The sequence below is a fragment of the Calonectris borealis genome, chromosome 1, assembly GCF_964195595.1.
Source record: "Calonectris borealis chromosome 1, bCalBor7.hap1.2, whole genome shotgun sequence".
NCBI classification, from domain to species: Eukaryota; Metazoa; Chordata; class Aves; order Procellariiformes; family Procellariidae; genus Calonectris; species Calonectris borealis.
In genome coordinates this window covers 152,851,535-152,869,264 of record NC_134312.1, presented here as the reverse complement: position 1 = coordinate 152,869,264, position 17,730 = coordinate 152,851,535, and the positions used below count along the sequence as shown (strand labels likewise).

The window sequence follows — 17,730 nt, the reverse complement described above, 5'->3', positions numbered from 1 at the left end:
ATCTGATATTGCTTAGCTTCACGCTTAAACTGTTGAAAAAGCAAGCCAAATAGTTTATAAGGGAACATAGGAATTTGAGGGGTTCCCCATCAAGTATTTAGTATTTTTAAGTCTTTTTAAAGTTGTACTTTGTGTGTGAATTAGAATATTAGATTTGGTAAAATATGTCCTGATAATGCAAAAAGAGAGGGTGTGGGGCAATTAAAAAGGTCTCTATCTTGAAGTAATATGGAAAGCAATGTAGTTTACATGTATGTGATAGAAAAATATCTCAGGTGAGTTGTGGTAAGTTTTTTGGCTTATTTTCTAATGCTAAATTATAAGACTTGGTCCTACCTTTTTTTTTTTCCTTTTTTTTTTTTAATATAACTTCATGCCTTATTGCAGTTTTTGCAACTGTGTACAATCTCTTTTTTTTTTTTTTTTTTTACTGAAAACAAACAGAAAACTGCATTCATGTGAATTTTTAACTCCAGTCATTTTCTTGTTAGTTGCATATTTTAAGGACCTAGGAACAAAAACTGATGTTAGGCCAGCGGTCTGTCTATCCAGTATCTTGCCTGACAGTAGCAGTTACCTAGGAAAGAGTGTAAGATTAGAGAAAGTATTTAGTGATGTATTCTCCTGTAACTTGTGGTTCAGGCATATAGCCTGAGGCAGATATAGTGTCCTTCTATTTAGTAGCCCTCAATTAATTTTTCTTCACAGATTTTTACTTTCTACAAAGTTTGCTTTTAATATTAAGTCATTTGTGGCAGTGAGTTTCAGGTGCATTAGAAGCTTCTTATGAAATACCTTTTGTTTGATTCTGAACATACTATATTTAGTTGATATCCTCTGATTTTTTTTGGATTGGAAGTGGTGGTGACCTGGTCATTCTTTATTCACTTTCTCCATCCTGTTCATGGTTTTATAGGTATCTCCCATGTTCTCCCCCATTATTTCATTCTCTTTTCTGTAGTGTCCTAGTTTATTCATTATTCACTTGTGCGGAATTGATTATTCTGATTGCTCTTTTGTATGGTGTTTTTGAAATAGGAACAAGCAGACCTACAGAATTCAAGATGTAAACGTTCTGGTTTATATACTGATATGATAATTTCTGTTTTGTTTTCTGTTACTTGCCTAGTAATTAAAATTTTTGACTGCTGTGGTGTACTGAGCTGATGGGTTTTGTAGATACTGTAATTTAAGATCTCTACTGAATGTCATTTTATTTCTGAAATATGCATGGATGGGATTACGTTTTCTCACACATACCACATGACATTTACCAAAAATAATTTTGATGATGTAATCACTCAGTGCTACAACACACTTCGAGTATGCTTTATGATGAACTTTCTTTTTACTATGCCAGCATTGTCAGCAGATTCTGTCACCTTGCTGTTCATCCCCTTGCTCTGATCCTCTGTAATTTGAATAACAGTCTGTAAATTAAGTCCTTGTGGGAATCTGCTGGTAAGCTTCCTCCACTGAGAAAGCTGTTTATTTCCTACCATTTTGTCTTCTATCTTTTATGTTATTTAGTATGTGTTTAATATTGTCAGGACTTAACCTTGGGCTCCATAGCAGCTTCATTTCTTTAAGCATCTTTGATAGATCTTCTCCAATACCTCCAATATCAGCAGAGTACCTCAAGTGGATCCTTCTGGTCTACATGCTCTTTGCCTCCTTGAGAAAATTTGGATAATTCTTTGAGACATAACTTCTGTTTGCAAAGATGTTTTTACCCTCTCCCCGATGTTTTGTACTTTATTCCCCAGTGTTCTAATTCTTTGTTACCGTTTCCATCAGTAGTACTGATGTGAGTCTTGATAGTTATTTCACTAAATTATCTGCAGAACCTTAATGATTGACACCATATGTCCTACCTCCAGTTCTCTGGTATTGAAATGATTTTAAGGGGAGAAAATGTTGATACAAAACGCTACTTAAAACAAACAAACTAACCAATCCTTTTTCTGTCTTAAGGTGGAGAAACAGAGAAGACTTGAAAGAATAAAGCAAAAACAGTCTCAACTACAAGAACTCATTCTACAGGTACAGTCAAGGTACTCTTGTCTATAGGGCAAGGTAACTTATATCTGTATTCCTATTGTTTTACCTCAGTGAGGGATGGGAAACTTCTAGGAAGACTAGAGGTGAATTTCAGGATAAGGCGTATGCAGTTTTAATTTAGCACTGTAGTTTAGCTGGGACCATGCTGTTGGCCATTGCTATTGGGGAAGCCAGCAACCTTCCATGAGTTATGATGAATTCTTTTGCAGTTTCAAGTATGTTTAAACAGGATTTATGCTGACAGGAGCTGTAATTCGTACTGTACCCTCTGAATTTTCCAATTCAGCTCTTGTATCTAGAATGCTTTTCTGTGTTAGAGTCCATAGATAAAATTATGTGACTGTAGAGGTCGTCTCTTGTAATGCTCTGTGTCTTGCCTTGCTGGGACGTTGCTGCCCCTGCTGTGTAAGTGGCTTAAGTGCTGTGAAACAGTTGCTGAACTCCTTCCCAGATTTCCCCTACTACGCTGGGGGAAGCAGTAGTCTATCCCCTAAGTCACTGTGCTGCCGGTTCACCGGAAGGTATCCCTTAGTAGTTGCATTACCTACGCAGTAGGAATGAGAATCTCAGGGAGGGCATGCAGAAGGAAAATACAGACAGCTGTGGGACAGCAATCTCAACAGCTGTCTGATTTTTATCAGCCTCTGTGTTGGCTTTGGATTTTATTTTTAATTCCTGTTTATTTCGTTTGATTCCATGACCAGAAAAATACTTTTTCTTAGTTTGGTGGCTTACTGTAAGATTTAGAACTTGAGTTTCAATAGTTAACTTGAGTTTTTAGTTCTTACACGTGCTAATCTTCAAAATACGAATATCCCATTCTGAAAAGCAGTTTTGGCAAGATGTGAGAGTAGAGTCACTAATCTTAGCTGAGTAATTCAGAAACCTAAGGTCAGACATTCAAATCCCAAACATTAACTGGTTTTTAGCATATAATTTCAGCAAAAATACAGTATTAATCATTCAGCTGTTCTTGCGTAGTGCCGTAGCTAGCAGGGAATAGTAAACAGAGCGGAAGTAGGATGCTATATGAAAATTCCTTTTTCCAATCATTGTTATCTTTTCGTTCTGTCAAGGATCTGTCCAAGGAGCTGTCCTGATGTAGTTATTAAAATGTGCATTTTTTTTTCTCATTTTCTGTGTTCTATTTTTCAATACTATCATTTGTGGCTCTTCTTGCATCTTAACATGCAGGAATATGGTGAACACTCTCTGTCCTTTTCTGCATTTACTTGCTGCAACCATTGCTGCTATTCTTTATCTGAGGGATTTTTTTGTTAACAGCATCTTAAAGGTTTAATTCATACTTTCATATCACTATTGCCTTTTCTAGCAAATTGCCTTCAAGAACCTCGTTCAGCGAAACCGTCAAGCAGAACAACAGGCAAATCGACCGCCACCTTCCAATTCTGTCATCCATTTGCCATTTATCATCGTGAACACCAGCAAGAAGACAGTGATTGACTGCAGTATTTCAAATGACAAGTGAGTTAACAAAGTGTTCTATCTGGCTTTTGGTACAGCTATGAGTTTTATGTCCATGCTAAAGTGTTCACCTAGATATGTTAAAAATGAAATCCAAATAAATTTACTTGTGCCTTTTGTAGATTGAGAACATGCATTTCAGATAGGTAACACTTAGTCGTGTTGAATAGAAACAGAGTTTTCTTTTTAATAAATAGAATAATTACGTTCACATTTAATAACTTAAGACTTACTATCTAAAGATGTTAGAAACAAAGTAAGGCAGCTTGGCTGAAGTTTGATGTAATACTTTACCAAGTAGTGTTTTCCTTTGGCTTTAACATGATGAAGTGCAGCCAGCGACTTGAAAATGGATTTTGCTTTCAGAACTGCTGTTCTCTACTTTTGGTTCAAAAAGCTAGGTTTTTAATCTGCTAAATAAAAGCTGAATGTAGCACTGGTTTCTACTTGCACTATTAGCTTACTAGAAAAGCTTAAAAACATGGAAAAACAGTGAGCAGAGGAATGGGATTAAAGAAAAAATTATCAAACATGCAAAATGTTTAATTAAAACTCTGTATCTGTTAAACCTGTTAATGATTTATATACTGTGTATAATTACAGTTTTAGTCGCTTGCTATCAAATACATAGATCTTGAAAAATTTGATTGCTTAATGTGATGTCACTAACACTGTGTGTTAAGCTTTTGAAATGCTGCAATTCCTGAAATTGGAAAGTTAGTTAAAGTAATTGAAGCTAATTGAGACTTTTTTTCCTCTCCAGGTTTGAATATCTATTTAATTTTGACAATACTTTTGAAATTCATGACGATATAGAAGTACTAAAACGAATGGGAATGGCTTGTGGGCTAGAATCTGGAAGCTGTTCAGCAGAGGACCTAAAAATTGCAAGGAGTTTGGTTCCTAAAGCTCTGGAACCATATGTGACAGGTTAGTTACTCCAGGAAGAGTTGTTTTGTTTTCCTCCTTAATACAGGACTCAAGGAAAAAACATGAAAATATCTAAGATCAGTTAATTTCCACTGGTTTGTGGTGAAGATTTCTAACAGTTTCTCAAATGTATATGCTTTTTAGTGTACCTTAGAGAACAAATAACATAGAGGTTCATAGACATTGGGCTGTTGCTCTTCACAGAACCATGTTTTGCATTATACCACACAAGTAGATCTTTGCAGTGTGTAATTCTTTCAAGAGGACAGTATTTATAGTTGATTCACCTGCAAAGGCAAAAAGTGGTAAGTGCAAACATACATGGTCATGGCTTCATTTTATATTGTTTTATCATTTCCATTATATAAGACATCTGACTTGCTCGCTTCAAAATAAAATGTTTTTTTTTAATTTATTTTGAAATATTGCTGTTGCACTAACTTCTTGTTTTTTAATTATGCTATTTTGGATATAATACATCAATATGTTTTGTTGTTTTGGTTACAAGACTCCTTAATCCTTTTAAAGGATTAACCATTTCCACTGAATCAGATGAGTGTGTTTTGAAGTATTCTTGAAATACTTTGTTTGTTTTACAGAAATGGCTCAGGGATCAATCAGCAGTGTATATGTCACATCTTCATCAGGTTCTGCATCAAATGGCACAAGATTTTCAGCCAGGTGAGATGAAATTATCAATTAGTTTTTAAAATCTGTGATCAACAAAGAAACTTAATTAAATACTTCATGAAACAAGTTCTGTTTTGATCAGTGTGGATACGTGTTTAAGTTTATTCTCAGACATCTTTATCAACGATCTGGATGAGGGGATCGAGTGCTCCCTCAGTAAGTTTGCAGATGACACCAAACTGAGCGGGAGTGTTGATCTGCCCGAGGGTAGGAAGGCTCTGCAGAGGGACCTGGACAGGCTGGATCGATGGGCTGAGGCCAACTGCATGAGGTTTAACAAGGCCAAATGCTGGGTCCTGCACTTGGGTCACAACAACCCCATGCAACGCTACAGGCTTGGGGAAGAGTGGCTGGAAAGCTGCCCAGAGGAAAAGGCCCTGGGGGTGCTGGTTGACAGCCAGCTGAACATGAGCCGGCAGTGTGCCCAGGTGGCCAAGAAGGCCAACGGCATCCTGGCCTGCATCAGAAATAGTGTGGCCAGCAGGAGCAGGGAGGTGATCGTGCCCCTGTACTCGGCACTGGTGAGGCCGCACCTCGAATACTGTGTTCCATTTTGGGCCCCTCACTACCAGAAGGACATTGAGGTGCTGGAGCGTGTCCAGAGGAGGGCAACGAAGCTGGTGAAGGGCCTGGAGCACAAGTCTTATGAGGAGCGGCTGAGGGAACTGGGACTGTTTAGTCTGGAGAAGAGGAGGCTGAGGGGAGACCTCATTGCGCTCTACAACTACCTGAAAGGAGGTTGTAGTGAGGTGGGTGTTGGTCTCTTCTCCCAAGTAACTGGCGATAGGACGAGAGGAAATGGCCTCAAGTTGTGCCATGGGAGGTTTAGATTGGACATCAGGAAAAATGTCTTTACTCAGAGAGTGGTCAGGCCTTGGAACAGGCTGCCCAGGGAAGTGGTTGAGTCACCATCCCTGGAAGTATTTAAAAGACGTGTAGATGAGGTGCTTAGGGACATGGTGTAGTGGGCATGGAAGTGTTGGGTTGATGGTTGGACTCGATGATCTTAGAGGTCTTTTCCAACCTTAATGATTCTGTGATTCTGTGATTACTTTTACTTGAGTAGTGGTGGTTCTTATCAGTGTCATTAAAGAAATCTTTTCCTGTATAGTGGAAAAGAAATTGATTAGACTGCCGTTAATCTTGAATGCATTATTTTTGTTTAGTTTTGCATTTGTGACAAGAAAACAGATACTTCCCTAAAGATTTAATATGGACAAGATTCTCCCTTGGTCGTTAGTGTCTAACTTAAAAAAAGGTTTTGGTCTTTTGGTTTTAAACATCATCAGAAGCTGGTAGAGTGATAAACCGTAACTTGTATTTAACTTTGTGTGGACATATGTCATTTCTGATCTTAGCTATTATTTTTCTCTTGCTGTATAAGACACTTTTCTATATGTAGTCACTACTTGCTAGTTTCCTGCTGTTGCATTAATCAAAAAGATGTCCTGTGAGCTCTACTAAGTTGTAAAATGAGTCAAATATCATTGAAATGTTTAACATTGTTAATGAATATTTGAATTAAGCAAGCTGATTAGCTGAACAAATTATCTGCAAAACTGTTCATTTTCTACCAGTTGTTTCTGTTGTGTCCAGAAACTTAGCCTTATCTGAAAAGTCAGTTAAACTTCTGTTGTACGTGTCATGCAACTAATCCAGTCTGGGCACTTTTAGAATTGCAGAAAGGTTTGGGTTGGAAGGGATCTTCGAAGATCATCTAGTCTGCTCCTCCTGCCATGGGCAAGGACATCTTTCACTAGATCAGGTTGCTCAAAGCTCCGTCCAACCTGACCTTGAACACTTCCAGGGATGGGGCATCCACAGCTTCTGTAGGCAACCTGTTCCACTGTCTCACCACTCTCATCGTAAAAAATTTCTTCCTTATATCCAGTCTAAACCTACCCTCTTTCTGTTTAAAACCGTTGCCCCTTGTCTGTCACTGCAGGCCCTGGTAAAACATCCTTCTCCATATTTCTTGTGAGCTCCCTTCAAGTACTGAAAGCCACAATAAGGTCTCCCCAGAGCTTTCTCTTCTCCAGGTTGAACAACTCCAACTCTTCTCAGCCTTTCTTCATAGGAGAAGATGTTTCTCTGTTTCTTCATGTTCCAGCTCTCTGACCGCTTTCATGGCCCTCTTCTGGACCTGCTCTACCAGATCAACATCTGCCTTGTACTGGGGACCCCAGAATTGGGTGCAGTGCTCTGGGTGGGGTCTCATGAGAGCGGAGTAGAGAGAGAGAATCACCTCCCTCGACCTGCTGGCCTCATTTCTTTTGATGCAGCCCAGGATATGATTGGCTTTCTGGACTGCGAGCACACATTGCTGGCTCATGTCCAATTTTTCGTCCACCAGTATTCCCAAGTCCTCCCCCACAGGGCTGCTTTCAATCCCTTCATCCCCCAGTCTGTGCTGATACTGGGATTGCCCTGACCCAGGTGCGGGACCTTGCACTTGGCAGTGTTGAACTTCATGAGGTTTGCATGGGCCCACTCCTCAAGGTCCCTCTGGATGGCATAGGGATGTCCTCAAGAGTATCAGCCGTACCACTCGGCTTGGTGTCATCCACAAACTTACTGAGGGTGCACTCAACCCCACTGTTTGTCATTAACTAAATAGTATTGGTCCCAGTATAGACCCTTGAGGGACACCACTCGTTACTGGTTTCTCTTTGAACATTGAGCTGTTGACTGTAACTCTTTGGTCGTGGTCATCCAGCCAATTTCTTACCATCAAATAGTCCATCCGTCAAACTCTTATCTCTCCAATTTAGAGGTAAGAATGTTGTGGGGGACTGTATCAAAGCCTTCCAGACGCCCAGGTAGATTACTTCTGTGGCTCTTCCTTTGTTCATTGATGCATTCACTCCATCGGAGAAGGCCACTGGATTAGTCAGGCACAATTTGCTCTTGGTGAAGCAATGTTGGCTGTCCCTAATCACCTCCCTGTCTTCCATATACTTCAACATAACTTCCAGGAGGATCTGTTCCATGATTTTAGTGGACACTGAGGTGAGGCTGGAAAGGAGAGGGCAAGTTCTAGGTTACTTTGGCTCTTTCCACAACAATGACTGTTCTATGTCAGAATAACTGGCAGGCTCTGCTTTGGAAATTATTTGGGAAATTGCTGTACCGTTGAAATTCTTGAGGAAGTCCTAATTCTTAGGACATTCCTTAAGCTATTTGTGTTTAAAGGCAAAAATCCTGTATTGATGCGATTTCTTTAAACAAGGAAATACAGCTTTATTCTTGTTCTCTGAAGTCTTCTGGCAGCTTTTTCTCACCCATCTGCCTTCCGTCAGAGTTGGAAGGAGGCCCTTCTAAAGACATAGTATCTAGCTTACTTTAAAAGGCTAATGCAGTTACATTTTTAAAGCATTTTTTAAAAAAAAAAACCCAACCTTTTTGTAGATGATAGGCTTACTTGAATGCAAAGCAAAAAAAAAAAAGTAAATAACTTGCAAGGGAAGCAGTTAAGCTTAGGGATGTGCGGGACTAGCAACGGTGAGAGGTGTGGTTTATGCTCCAGCCCATTCCTGGTGCCCAAAAAAGTGTGGGGAATTCTGCCTGTTTTGTGCTAGGGAACTGAAGCTTGAGTGAGAATACTGCCAAAATATCTTCAGAGGAGCAGAAATTTGACGGTACATAAAATCTCCTGTTTTCACTAAGGTTCCTTCTGTGATAATGAGCATGGTGTTAGTGAAGAAGAGCCCATGTATTTTTAAGACTTCAAAATTTGAATAGGCCACTATCAGCCAGAGGCCAATAGAAAACCAGAGGCTGACTGTGGTTCATTGTCTTGGTGAGAAGCACAAGGTTCCTACCACTTCTGTTTCTTAGGAGGTTGGAAAAGGGGAGTGACAAATTATGTTTAATTATAGTACATATAAATATTCATGGCAATAGGAAACTACAAGATGTGTGGCTTTTCTGGTACCAAAAATTGCTGCCAAGGCAAATAAAGGCAGTAGATTTATTTAGCAGGTTCTCTGAAGAAAGTCTGCAGAAGGCTGAAGATGTTGTTTCCAATGCCTTCATTCCAGTTTCTTTGTCTTACTAGGATACTCAGTTTATGAACTCCAGTTCCATTTTTATCAAAAAGAGGAGAGACAGGTTTTTGGGTTTGTACTTTCAAAGTTCACAGGAACACAAGAATAATCTTTTTTTTTTTTCCTTTGTTTTTGAAACTGCTTCTGCAGATAATTATGGAGAACCTGTTGTAAGTCATGTGACTACAGCTAGACAGATATCTTAGTATCTTCCTTTTGAATAAGTGTGCAGAACGGCAGAAAATCTTGAAAGTGTCTTACTGGATATGTTTCCCGTGTGAGCTTCTAGGGTGTGCTCCTGCAATTTCATTCTGTGTGATGACAGACCATTGAATTAGCTCCATACAATGTGCATGATTGATGATGTGCATTAGCGGGATTAAAAAATGACTAGCAAACATACTTTTGAAAGCAATTTTTTGATGATGAATGTCTTTCAAGTTGGAAATACTATTTCTGTGATTTTTAGAAAAACATTTTGTCAGGAATTTGTGACCAAGTTTAATAGTTTATCTAACTATTGATAAAGTAAACAATAAAAAAGATTGGCAAAATAGCAAGTAATGATGGAGGCAGGAATATTCTGGCTCTATTAAAATAAAAAACTTCAGCATACATTTAATTCAAATAGGAACAAGACATTTCAGACCATATCTGCAATACGTATATGTATTTTGGTGGAAAAAGAACACATTCAAGTAAAAAAGTGGATACTCTAAATCTACTTGCTGATCTAGGAGGTGGATTGTCAGTGTAGGGATACTCTCACGGAGGGAAAAATGAGATGCTGAAGAGGTTTTTTAGGTGTTTGGGTTTTTTTAAACGAGAAAAGCGTAATGAGAAGAAAACAATTTCAAGTTAAAAATACAGCACATGTAGCAATGATAGTTTGCTATGTAATAACAAGGAATTAAGGAGAAGCTATTAATTCCTTGATTTTCCAGGTCTTTGAATCAAGATTAGTGCTTCTGATAGACACAATTCATTTGTGATACAAGTGTCCAGTGCTACATAAAAATATTAAAGGGCTTAAATAGCTGTGCAGCCTTCATGCTAAATGGACTTTAGAAGAAACCTGGAAAGCATTCTTCTAAGGCACCTGTGAAAGGATTTCATCTTTATATTAAAACTGAAGGAAGAAACATAATAAGAACCATTTCAAAATTACTTCAATTGTTTCAGCTTTTGAGAAACAACTTAGACATATATTAAAGACAATTTATAAACTAGCAGTGGCAGATTCATTAAAGGAATGGAATAGATATGTGATTATATTTAAGAGCATAGTAAACTGAGAAGAATCATTAAGCAATGCCAACTGGCCTCTTTTTTTGTTTTTCAGTGACTTTTCCAATGGTGGAGATGGGATGTTGGCTACAAGTTCCAATGGATCTCAGTACAGTGGCTCCAGAGTCGAAACACCCGTTTCTTATGTTGGGGATGACGATGACGACGATGACGATTTTAATGAAAACGATGATGACGACTGATGCCCTTTGCCTGTAGACTATTTTTTGTTAAAATTCAGCAAGCTTCAGGAATAAATTGTTCTAGGGAGAAGTGTCTCAAATTACTTTGCCCCATCCCTCAAGGAGAATATTGGTAAGCAGTTCTGAGTTTAGAAATTGCACCTCTGATAAGCAAACAAGGATTGTTTTATGTAGGATATTTTTAAATGTGGTGTGGATGTGTGTTTTTGATACCGGTGTGTTAATGCAGAGCCTTTATTTACTCTTGTTTTAGGGGTTTTTGGTTTGTTGGTTGTTTTTTTGTTTGGTGTTTTTTTTTTTTTTTACTTGAAGGAAAATGGATTTTGCCCCAAATGTTCTTGCGAAGTTTGCTAAAGAAAATGTAGACACATCATTGAGAAATAAAATGCTATCCTTCTGTGGAAAATGAATACACTGAATGGCAATTTATTTGGAGTGTATTTTGATTATGCCACTTTTTGAGGGATAGTGAGTAATGTAGTAGTGTTTTTTGTTAATCACGCAGTGTCCAAAGAACCAAACAAGAAAGATACGTCCTACTTTTTTACATGTTAAATTCCAGAAATGTTGTTGTGAACTTATTTTCCCTTAAATTATATCTAACATTATGATTCCATCAAGTTTATATACTTTTCACTGTATGTTGGGACATATGAATTACAAAGTTTTTGGCAAATGTTTACTGCCAGTTGGTGCAGCTATATAAAATGTCTTGAAGGTTTGGAATGATTTATTGCTTATGGTAAAATTTGCCTGATTTCTTACAGGCAGACTTTGGAAACTTTTTATTATATAGTTGTTTACATACTTATAAGTCTATCATATAAAGACATGTACTGAAACAAATGTTTGTATTTGTTTCATAAGCATCTTCCTGTAATCTATTATAAAGTTGAAATTAAATATAGAGAATGTTTTAAGTTTTTTAACTCAAAATTTGTCAATCATTTTTAATAGTTCATTTTTATAAAAGGAATTTCAGGGCAGGTGGTAGTCTTTTTAAATTTATTCACAAACAATTAACTGCACAAATACTGTCAGCTGCCTATTCTAAGACAGTAGTCTTTTTATTGAAACACAAATAAACTTTTCTGTAATATTTTATGGAATATAAAGAGACTATAATTGTTTTACTTGTTTAACCTTGGCACTGTTAGTTTTTATTAATAAAACGCGCATGGGCATTTTTAACAAGCTCTGTGGTTTTTCTAATTTTAGGGTTATTTTAGAACATTTCACTTCCTCTCGTCACAAGACCTAGAATTAACTGTCTCAGGATACTGCATCTGCACTACAGAGGGCCCAGATTTTTTGCTTTGATTTAGTAATTTGTCCTTATGGCTCTTGGTAACTTACCATGCAAAAAGCAGTATCTTGCCCTGTATACTCTCTTCTTTCACGTCTCCTGTTGCTCCTCAGAGTGTCAGGCCAATCTTAGTACTCCAATCCAGCTTCTCTGTTTAAAAACGCACACTTACTATCCTAACGTTTCATCCCATATTCCTCAATCCTGGCTTTCTGTCATACATTCCCATGTCCTCAAAACAGGTCTTCATCTACTTTCCGTATACTTCCTCCTTAAACCTTTTTGTTAGATCACATCCTCTCCTCTCACCTGAAAGCACAGGTTACTGAACTGGCTCAGTCACTCTGCAGGCTGCTGTCAGTCAGGATTTGTTGCTTCCACAAACTCCAGGGAGTCTCTGCAAAGACAACTTACAGTCTAATAACTGTTCTGTGTGTGGTAAGGGCTCCTGGATGCACTTAAACCCTGTGGTAAACGTGAAGTGTGTTACGTGTTTTTTTCTCTGAGGGGTTACGCCTTGACAAACCTTCTGTGATAGGTGGATGTGGGTGCTTACTACAGAGTAGTTGATACGCGGTGAATGTTTTCTAACTGTATCAAACCTTGTTGTAATATGAGTGAACCAAGCAAATTATTTAATTTTATGGGCCTCGGAAGACCATTTTGGGGGGGGCTCATTGAATGCTTTGCTTCTCACTGAAGATGTCATTCTTTGCAGTGCTAATGCTAGAAGCAAGGTTCTTGTTGCGGTTGAGTCAGCTGATTCAAATTATCTTTGCTGTTGAGTGGCAGTTTTACCTGCAGAGCCCAGCAATAGTTATCAAGGAACTTTTGACAGTCCAAGGGGGTTATTCCTGTTTTCCCTTACGTTCTAAATCTCCAGTGTATGATCCAGGATCTACCTGCAAAGAGTGAGTACAGGGATGTTAGGTAAGGAAGGCTGAAAGCATCTGACAGTTTCCTTTGGGTTCTTATCAGTGGAGTAGACCTCAGATGAGACAAGGTCACGGTGGGAGTGAAAATGTGGCAAAAGATACATTTCAAACGATGCTACTTTGCTTGCTTGTGGTTGCTGGTGAATCTCTGAAATAGAATTTGAGAGTTTAAACAAACAACATAGGAGTAGTTTGGGGGAATGAATCTGTATTACCTTTGTTTTGGGAGAGCTTTCTAGTAAAGGCAAGAGAAATTCTATTGACTTTTTAAATACTTGCTTGATTTCAGGCAGTTACCTGGTCATAGTGTTTAGGTGAAGGAGGAGGAAAAAAAGAGAAAAGAGACCAGTGGTGAGGGAGGAGGTGGAAACAAGGAAAGGAGACTTGAAGAAGTAGTAGGAGGAGAGAACCAGAAAAGAAAGAACGGTCTTCACAGAGGGGCATAAAAAGAGAAGGTGTAAGTTGGGAAGAAGTCATGAGAAAACAAGAGAAGAGTAGTCAAAGACTACAAAAAAGACTAGTAGTAGAAACTTCATTAAAAAAAAAAAAAGGAAAGGCAGAGGAATGCATAGAACAGATGTAATAATGCCAGGCCTGGCATGAAAGGACCTGGAAAGTGGCAGATAAGTTTAAACTATATGGTTCTCATCTCCAAAAAGGGTGGTACCACATGTACAGATGGAAAAGGAAGATCAAAAGCAGGAACAGAATGTAAGAGGAAATCATGGACAGGAAATTGTTGAGGAAATCTGTGGAAGCAGAAAATACCATAAGGAGATAGAAACTAGAATTCAGTTTAAGAAAGATTAAAAGATGGTAAAGGTAATGAGAATGGTGATAAGGGCTCACTTTGGGGAAAGGGAGGGGATGTGCTGTTACTCCTTTCATTTGCCAGCACTTTTTTGTGATCTGAAGAAGAGGAAAAGTTGCAAAGTATGTGTATATGTATCTCTGAAATGGTCCTGCAAATAAATCCTGGGAACAGTGTGCATCTTTTACTATTTTTCTAAAGTGAGCCTTAGATACTGAGCTTTGAAAGCCTGTCTCTCTGCTTTGACATGGGTTACAAGTTAAGAAGGAATTCTTGAATTGTTTGTTTCAAAAGTAAACTCTTTTGCTCGTCCTGTAGGAATTCGCTTGTCTTAACTAAAGAAAAGCATTTATGACTTTGGAAACTTTTTTTTTTAAAATCTTCCTTCAGAAGGGCAACTATTGTGGAGAAGAAAAAATAAATGGGGCTGATAGGGTACCAGCCCTTGAAGATGACCATTTAGTAAATTGTTCATGGAAGGAGGTAACCGTCACAAGATAAATCTCTTCTTTATCGGTGAATACATGGGTTGTGAAAACCATTAATGGGAAATCTGAAAATTGGGTGCTGCTTCAATATAAAAAGGGCGAAAGGAAAAAAAAAAAAAGCATTGATGTATTACTACTGGAATGATCATCAGTAGAAAGGAGAGTATATACGCTCCTTTTCCCAGATAGTCCACTGTTTCCTGTAGGGATTTCCTTTCTCTCGTCTGCTTATGAGAAGAGTAGTAGGCTATTTGTCTTGACTACTACATTAAGTTAACAACTTTCAGCCTTCTCAGATGTGTCTGCTTCCAGAAAGATGCGAATATTATCACACATGCTTTATTGTTAAAGCCTTACTTTACCTTAATTGTCACTAATTTATCAGAAAAAGCAAAGACAAGCCAGCACAATGAAAGCAGCAACTTTTAATGTCATTATTTTCCAAATTTGGGATTTAAGATCTTTCCAAGGTTTTTCTTGGTCTCTGATTCCTCCCTCAGCTTCCATGGATTCTGGAGGGTTACCAAGATGCTAAGGGGGCTGGAACAGTTGCTGTAGAAGGAGAAGCTGAGGGAAAGGGGCTTGTTCAGCCTGAAGAACAGACGGCCTCAAGAAGACCCAATGGCAGCCTTCCAGTACTGCGAGAAGGTTATTGCAAAGATGGAGTCAGTCCACAGTGGTGCATAGTGGGAGGGTGAGAGGCAGCACACACAAGCTGAAACAAGAGCGTTTCCAGCTGGGCTTAAGGAAGAACCCAGGATGGTCAAGCTGTGGAACAAGTTGCCCAGAGAGGTTGTGGTGACTCCATCCTTAGGTTTTCAAGACCAGACAGGATAAAAGCCCTGAGCAATGTAGTCTGACCTCACAGCTGACCATACTTTGAGCAGGAATTGGACTAGAGAAGACCTGAGGTGCCTTCCAGCCTGAGTTACTATATGGATCCCATAAGAGAGAGGAAAAGAAAAAAAAAACACGTTAGAAAATACCATATATCAGTATCGTGAACAGACTAACAAGTGGATCATCTGGTGTGCCTGTGTACCAAAGACTCAGCAGAAAAAGAATGGAAGCTCAGCTCATCTTCAGAAGCCGTCAAAAATTACCAAACTCCAGTGATGGAAAAGGTAGTTAGATGAGCGGGTAGAAGTGAAGACTGTCTTCCTTTAGGATGAGGTTTCTAAGAAGCAGAGATACAAGTGACGCTGATAGCAGAGTGAAGAAGGGCAACAACCAACATGCACAGGCGTGTTTCCCACTTCAAACATTTGGTTACACTGGTAATTCTCATCTGGCATGATGATGGTTGTCACATAGCTGCGTCTGCCTCTCACTCAATTGGAGACTGCTGTCCCCAGAGAGTACGTCAGCACTAACAGTGAAACGTCAACCAGAGAAAATCATGATTATTGATTCACAGCTTTGCTGTGATAAGGGCAGAAAGTCCTGATGTGGAAGAGAATAAAGAAGAGAGACTGGTGTTAATTGAAAATCACCAGTGTAATACCTTTACAAGTGCTTTCCTTTGTTCTGCTAACACCTCTTCTGTTTGTTAAATTTTTGGATGTTTTGAACAGGTTGAAATCCAAACTTAGGCTCAAAGATTTGATCTTCTTTTAACATGTCACTGTGTACACATCATGGTACATTGCTGTGAATATTGCAATGATACCAGCCCTAAGCTATCAGGAGGGCTGGTCAGAGCAGAATGGGAAGTTTCTGCATACTAGCACGTTAAAAGGCAGCAAAGTTGCAGACTTTGGGCAAGGTTTGTGGTGTTTTATCATGTAAACTTAAGAGTAAAGCAGAACATTAAGCACATACTTGAAGCTTAACTCTCTTAAAACGGGCAACCCAGGTACTTTATGCTAGGTAGAGAGTGGATCTCTACATTGCTGATGCTGATGTTTAATGAACCTTGAAATAGTGAGTAAATTCTTAACAGACTAAAATAACACTAAAGTGCCAATTTTCAAAGTGATGTGAGGAAGTCCTGTCCAAATGTGGTCTAGACAGTCTGAGGTCAGCCCTGGACCTCATATCAGAAAACCTGTTGAAGGAAACGGCTAAAAGAAAATTAAAAGCCTGGAAGGTTAATTATTAATGACAAAGTACAGAATAGGTCTTATCAAATGAATATGGGAGGAGATTGCAACTTTTTAGCTGATTAAGGAAACGATGGGTATGTTTCAGCATCTTTAAGCCTTCTCTGATTCATTGCATTCTGATTTTAAATATGTATTTTACAATATCAACAGATTGTATGTTAAAGGGTTATGAACTGTTTACTGCTGAATCAAAAATAGTTTTTGTGGCATTATCACTGACTGAATAGCTGCATCAAGTAAGGTGCACTTCTGTTTAATGTTTTCTTCAATAACCCAGAAGAAAATTTAAAAATATTTTTAAGTGATACTGGTTAGAAAAGAAGTAAACAATGAAAAGGGCAGATTAATGTGGATTGCTTGGCAAGCAGGGCATGTCCAAAAATGTTACGGTTCAACTACGCATCTTTTGAACAAAGAATTCAAGCTACACTTACAGGAGGTAAGGCTATATGCTGAAAATGTAGGATCCTAAAAATGATCTGGGTGTCGAGGTGGACAAGAACTGCGTATGTCTCGTACACGGTGTTTTAAAGAACTAGCTAATCTGATTTGGGATATGTAGGTAAAACTAATAATGGATTGGAAAGTGATGTTACATCCAAATACATACAGTGAGACCAATAGTGAGCAGCTACATACTTGTTAGCATGATCCTTTAAGAAGGGTATTGGGAAAATTGCGAAAGACTCTGAAAAAAGCCAGTTCTGCCAGTTATTTCATACCTAAGGTCAAGATCTTTTAGTAGGAGATTTAAGGCACTCCATTTTGGTTTTCTTAAAAAAAAAAAAAAAAAAAAAAAGAGAGAAATTACTGGATTTATGTCAGGTCACACAAAAAGATATCATTTTAACAAGCTCATTAAAATCAGAGAGCGAAGTGATACAAGATTTAAGGACTGAGACTTGAAATCAGAATAATTAAAATTAGTTATCTGGTTGATAAAGATGGTAATAAACCCCTGGAACGTATTTTGATTGGAATGATAGAATTTCCGCATTGGTAACAGTAGGACTACACATAAATACACGCATTAATGATGAAGGGCGTCATCCCAAGTGTCTCTCCAGAATTCAGTTCTTTCTCATTTTAGACGAAGTGAGAGAGATGTAGTGGGATCCCAAAAAGGGAATTTTTAGCTCAATTTCTGCTCTTAACATAATGAGAAGCGCCATGCGTCCATTGTTATCACTCTGGTATCAAGAAAAAGAAATTGAAAGAGAAGAAAAGTGAACAGTCTTTGTCCCCAGTGAGAGAGAGTTTTTCAAATTAAATTGAGGAAAACATTTTTATTTTATGTTAAACAAGATAATCTTATTCGCGCTTGAACTTTTGGATCTGACAGAAATGAAGCTTGTGGAAGGAGTATATGTGCAATATAAAATA

At 38.3% G+C, this 17,730-nt stretch overlaps 1 protein-coding gene across 5 annotated transcripts in view; it reads left to right on the top strand.

Annotated features, from left to right (window-relative positions):
- The window catches only part of TFDP1 (transcription factor Dp-1), a 51,805-nt gene extending 39,909 nt beyond the window's left edge, over positions 1-11,896 (top strand). For all 5 annotated transcript variants that reach the window (XM_075136682.1, XM_075136653.1, XM_075136644.1 and 2 more), the window contains exons 8-12: positions 1,975-2,043; positions 3,395-3,546; positions 4,310-4,476; positions 5,076-5,157; positions 10,555-11,896. In XM_075136682.1, the coding sequence (XP_074992783.1) occupies positions 1,975-2,043; positions 3,395-3,546; positions 4,310-4,476; positions 5,076-5,157; positions 10,555-10,702 (618 nt within the window). In that variant the 3' untranslated portion in view covers positions 10,703-11,896. The remainder of the gene's footprint in view (positions 1-1,974; positions 2,044-3,394; positions 3,547-4,309; positions 4,477-5,075; positions 5,158-10,554) is intronic.
- Positions 11,897-17,730: the final 5,834 nt, after the last annotated feature.